The sequence below is a fragment of the Fulmarus glacialis genome, unplaced genomic scaffold (assembly GCF_000690835.1).
Source record: "Fulmarus glacialis isolate BGI_N327 unplaced genomic scaffold, ASM69083v1 Scaffold47009, whole genome shotgun sequence".
NCBI classification, from domain to species: Eukaryota; Metazoa; Chordata; class Aves; order Procellariiformes; family Procellariidae; genus Fulmarus; species Fulmarus glacialis.
In genome coordinates this window covers 487-6253 of record NW_009233481.1, presented here as the reverse complement: position 1 = coordinate 6253, position 5767 = coordinate 487, and the positions used below count along the sequence as shown (strand labels likewise).

General features: G+C 39.6%; 1 protein-coding gene across 1 annotated transcript; it reads right to left on the bottom strand.

Moving 5' to 3' along the window:
* Window positions 1–3971: 3971 nt before the first annotated feature.
* On the bottom strand, window positions 3972–5531 carry BRI3BP (BRI3 binding protein). Its single transcript, XM_009585327.1, has 2 exons — window positions 5433–5531; window positions 3972–4779 (listed from the first exon to the last, which is right to left on the bottom strand). The coding sequence occupies exons 1-2, from the start codon at window positions 5485–5487 to the stop codon at window positions 4361–4363; spliced, it is 474 nt and encodes a 157-aa protein (XP_009583622.1). The 5' UTR covers window positions 5488–5531; the 3' UTR covers window positions 3972–4360.
* Window positions 5532–5767: the final 236 nt, after the last annotated feature.

The following is a 5767-nucleotide window of genomic DNA, read 5'->3' as shown; positions in this document are numbered from 1 at the left end:
CACCGCCACCCCGGCCGGCCCCCGGGCCTGGCCGAGCCGCTCCTCCGTTGCCTCCCGGGTGTTTCACAACCCAGCCGGGTCCCTCAAAGCCCCGGCACGGCCACAGGCCGGGTACGCAACTGCCCGCCCGGGAGACTCCGACGAAGCCAAGTCTTAAACAGAACCCACTCCTCAGTGCAAAGTTTCAGTAAACATTTATTTGAAGCTTTGTCACAATACCATAGTTGATTTGTGAAATTGGTCTACAAATATTGAACTACATAGTACGTTGACTTGGTGGTCAGATAAGTAATAAATAAAGGCATGTATAGCTCTGTAAAAAATAAGTCTGATATATTTGCAACTACTTAACAGTATCATCAGTAGAATCTAGTATTTCCCTATGGATCATAGGTCAAAATTATACATACATCATTTCTTCAGACCAAATCATTTTTTACATAAACACGATTGTACAAACTTAAACACTATAATCTTGAAATCCGATGTACAAAACGGGATGTGGAATCGCTAACATCAGTGCCCATAACGAGTGCTGCCATCGCAAATACGACTTCCGATTAAAAGGAAAAGATCAGTTTTTAAATGTGCTGTCACCACAGTTCGATGGAATTATCCAAAAGTTTAAAATACATGCGAATACAAGAAAACCTTTTATTTTCCAACCCAGACGAAGAGAACTTACAGTCATTTACATCATTAGCTGCCAAATACGGATCAGTACGTGAGGCAAATCACACTTAAAAACTTCTACACCATCAAAGAGCTATAAGATTGATACTGGTCTATTTTCCACAGTAATTATGCAACAAGTCTGTAAAAGCAAATCACAACTTGAAGGACGCACTATTAAGTACAGCACTGAATTACACCAGATTTTACACATTGTACTCTGACATCCAATACCACTTTTGAAAGCGTTACATTCCGAATGCGACAGATCAGTTATCTATAGGTGAGGTGTGTACTTTCAACGAAACAGCTACCGATGTTAGTTTTGCCAAAACTTGAATGTATTGAAAATACTACAGTAGTTTCAAATATTAGGTCTTAGAGCATTAAGTTTAAAACACCTAAGACCCTACCGGAATTTCTGGTTCTGGACAGTCTGAAGCCCATCTTAAGCGGTTACGTCAGGTCACAGAAGGTGACGTTCCTTCACGCGGCTGCTGCAAACGGGAAGGTCAATAAATAGGAACCGTTCTGGGCGAGCAGCCGCGGAGGCGAGGGCAGACGGGGCGCGTTCCCGCACCCCGCTGCACCCCAGGTCACCCTGCCCCCAGGTCAGACGCTGAGGGGAGCGGCTGTCAGAGGAGTGCATAGGCGCTGCTACCCACCTTCGATTAAGCTCTCCAGCGGTTAGAGCAAGAGGCTGGGAGCTGCGAGATCTGGGTTTTGTTCCCATTTCTGCCACCGACTCGGGCAAGTCTCTCAAATTCTGTGTCTGGGTTTATCCGTGGGTGACAAGGCGATACTTGCGCACCTCTGCGGATTCGTACGAGATGCTCCTACCAATGGCAATACAAAAGCAGTGCAACCACTGTCACTGGAACGAGTTCTAAAGAACAGAGCAAAAACCTCGATGGATAAACTAGACGACTTGGTATGGAAAGTATTTGTAAAAGGTATTTACAAAAGTTGAAAGAGATTAAATACAATACCACATTCATGTCCCAAAAGCGCTTTCACTACCGTGCATGTTTAAAAATACAGAGCATTTTTAAAGTATACATATTGAAGATTAGATTGTGCTTTAAAAAAAATCATTACTTCTGAATTTGACTAACATGAAAACTAAGCGCCGGGAAAAATACTGATTAAAAATATCCAATTTTATATATACCGCTTTTCACATAACATTTTGCTATACATGGGATGCAAGTAAATATAAAAATACTTCTTTTCAAGCAGCGGGGTGATCAAAATTAAAGAGTATTAATATAGGAGGGCTGATTTTACAAAACTAAGATAAATGATTAGAGCGAGACAGGGAGGAACTATAATCCAAATTAACTTTTATATAGTATTTTAAAAGAAATCTTTATCATAGACAACTCTTAATATATAAACAATTCAGTATTTTTAACTTCAACATTAAATATGGATTACATAAAATACAATCTATGCAAAACTGACTCATGCACATAGTCCTACCGAAGTCAATGGAGCCGCTTACATGAGCGAGGTTTGCAGACTTTGGTCCTCAGGCCTCCAATTTAGCAAAACGCATAAAGACCTGACAAGCTTTGCTAATCAATTCCTAATTTCCAGGTTGGTGTCTTGGCCCAGTCCTCTGTGCACAACAGTAGGGAAAACTGAGTTTACAGGGAAGACTGTAATACTATGGAAAATGAGCTGTAAAAAGGAATGTACTGTAATTTACATTTTCAGCTTTGCAAAGCGGGCTATTTGTTGCCATAGTACTTATCTGTCCATGGGAAAGATTTTAAGTTACGAAAAGCTGTTACTTTGCAACTCTAAATGTATATTTCTTGAAAAATGGGGTACAGGGGGATTTACAGATGACATAAAAAATTAAAATGGATTACAACAGTGCCAAGTGCATATGAACTTCAACCGTGTTGAACTTAAGTGATCACAGTTTGGAGTAAAGGCCGTTAACATGGATTTTAAAATAATCCCTCATGTAAATGTCACATACAGACCAAAAGAGGTTAGGCAAGTAACACACGTTTTAAGAAGAGTATTAAACTTCAGCATAAAGAGAAAAAGAAATTCACCCCACAGTTACATTCAGTTAAGTGTCACATCCAACAAAAGCTCTACCCAGCGAAAGCAGCAGCCGAGGACCAAGTGCCAAGCTGTGCTCAGCTGCCCCCGGCCAGTCCCGCTGGAGCCGGCACTCGCAGGCGAAGCAACAGCACGCGGATCATCTACTCATATTTGTTCCCCTTCCTTTTTAGCCAGTCCCCATCACAGACCAATTTTTGTTCCGTTTTTTTCTTTGCGTGTTCGTTTAGGTATTATGGAATATGCAGTTCTTCAGCTGCGGTCCGTTTTACCTCTCGTGGTATGGATACTGTGCTCATCACTATGGTTTAGATGCTTCCCCGCCCTCCCTCACTTACATCCTTGAATGCTATAAGGTACCAAGTTAAACCACTTATCGGACTTTCTTCCCTGAGGTTACCTTTGTTTCAATGCATTTCAGCAAACCTTACGAAGCCAGTGATAGTCTACCAAGCTAATTAATTCTAAGGTTACAAATACATAGAATCCTTCAAAATAAAACTGCTTCAAAGCTCCTACATCACTTTGAAATATGACTGTTTAATACACCCTTCTCATAAGGTGACTCACTTTCCCCAAAACCCAATATAGTGAGGACACAGACTTCAAGCAAAAAGCTCCTATAAAACTATTACAATTTTAGAAAAAAATCCAGATCTTCCTGAAGATAATTTATTGCCGCTTATTGGTCCTGAGAAAGCTTTAAGCAACAATACATTTGCAAGTGTTTTAACTGCTGCCTTTTTTGAGAAAGTACGTGGGTCCTGAGATTAAAAATCATGTTTTATTCTACACACTTATGCTTGGAAAATGCTTCACTGTGAAGATCAAATATGAATTACAATTTGCCACACTACATCTCTTCCCTTTGTGTCAATTTATTAAAACAGATTTCCTTTCAAACACCAAATTAAAGTTCTTGAGATGAAATGCAATGAAATAATGCCACACGTGCACTTCTCAATTCCTCATATTGGACTGGCATTTAAGGACTTCCAATTCATGAAATCTTCCTTCTCCCTTATTCCCCACCTCCTATTAAAAGCTATGGTGTGAATTTTTTGGCCTGGATACCAGAAAATTCCTCATCTGATACTCTATGAAAGGCAACTTCAAGGCAATGAAATAAGCCAACAATAAAACAAAAACATTCGCAACTTTGAAAAAAAATGTGGACCCACAGCAGTTACTTCTCAATGGAAGTGTTTTGTAGCTTGAGATTTTTTTTTTTTTCTTTTTAACTTTTTAAGTGTCAAATTTGCATATGTTTAGCTCAATTTCAATATTTGAAAGACTACTCAATTTGCTTTTATAAAAACTTTACAAAAGATGTTTTTAAATGCTTGTAAAAGTAAGCGTTTATCTACTGAGAAAATTCTAGTACTGGATAAAACTCTCTGAATATACAGCTGAATTTTTTAAATGTTTTTTTTCTTCCCTACAAGTATAATGGCTGAGTGTATAATATAGATAAATTAGTCTTACACATGATGAAAAGTTTTAACTTTGCACACTTTTTACCATGTGATGTTTTGTTGCTTTGTAACTCGAATGAGACAGTGCTTAGGAATTTTCTAGAGCTGGTGTACAGTGGTCTATAGGGGTTGGTTCATTGGTCACTGCCTCTGTCCAGGTTTTCAATCACCCTAGAAAGACGTATGTTCAGAAGTCTGATCTGACTATCGAGGTGGTCCATCTTCTCCTCAAGGCTGCTGTTGCTGTTTCTTCTCCAGTAAAATCCAACTGGCCCCGTCATGAAGTAGACTGCTACAACAAAGCAGAGAGGCAGGACTGCGTGTTCTGGGTCACCTTCATACTTCTGGAGGATGTACACGCATGAGAGAGTGAAAAGGGCAACCCTCGCAATCCAGAAAAAGCGACCAAAGAGCATGTGCAGGAGATAGAAGAAGAATCCAAGGAAGAGAGATAAAAACCAATAGGCAAGTAAGATGGCACCAATCAGCAGAAGAGCGCGGGTTGGGTTGTTGGCAATTGCTGCCGGGCTGAAATAATGAGTCAAGTTGGAGGCTGAAAAACAAAAGGAAAATTTACAGAATATTAACGAGTGCATGCCAAAATGATAAGGGTAAAAATGTAAGCACAGCTTCAAAGGGTCATGCAGTGGGGTCACGGCTGTGTTTTCTAAAGTAAGGGGTAAAGCTAGTTCATCCATTTCTGCATGGACCTTTTTCAAATCACTGGCTCAGCTCCAATGATGCAATTGAATTAATTCCTTTAAAGAGGTGCTAAAGGTTCTTTCAAGACCAACTACAGTAGAGCCTAAGGTTGAAGTTCATACTGAGGCTAAAGATCCTGCTTTATAAAAGTTTGATTCTAAAGGCTCTCAACTGCACCCTTCCTTCTCCTAACCCTCCTTTATTTCCCCGCTCCGTTCCTGGCCGTGTGCCTCCATTTAATGATGATACCAAGAAACCAACCATGACTTGTAATGCGTTTTATAGACATCCTGTAGATACATATACAGCAACGGAATGGCTGGTTTTAGTCCTCTTGTTTGAAGGTACTGACAGCAAAATCAGAGCCATGTGAAACGGACAGAGATACCACTGATGGATGTTTTATGCAGCGTGATAAAATGTAATTATTTTCCCACTTGGCCTATGCTTGTAAACATTGATACAGGCTGCTGTAGCTCAAGAGTTAACAGGCATCACACTTACCATCAATTCCAAGAACATCTAACAAATCAGTCCATATTCTCCAGAATGTGTCCATTAATATATCCACCCCATTCACAAACCTCTCTGTCAACCTTGAGAAAAACTGAGAAATAAAATTGAAAATTAAAAAAAAAAAATCCTCAATTCCATAAACACACTTTGAGACTTACTAGTCATGAGTAGAATTTTAATTCATTAAACAAGAATTGCAGGCTATTTTGAAGTCCCCAAGGAAAAAAAATGTAACTCTGTAAATGTTTTTTAACTCTGCGAATCATAAATTTATCTATTACAATTGCCCTTACTCTAGGCATTTTGGCATGTAAATGTGTACG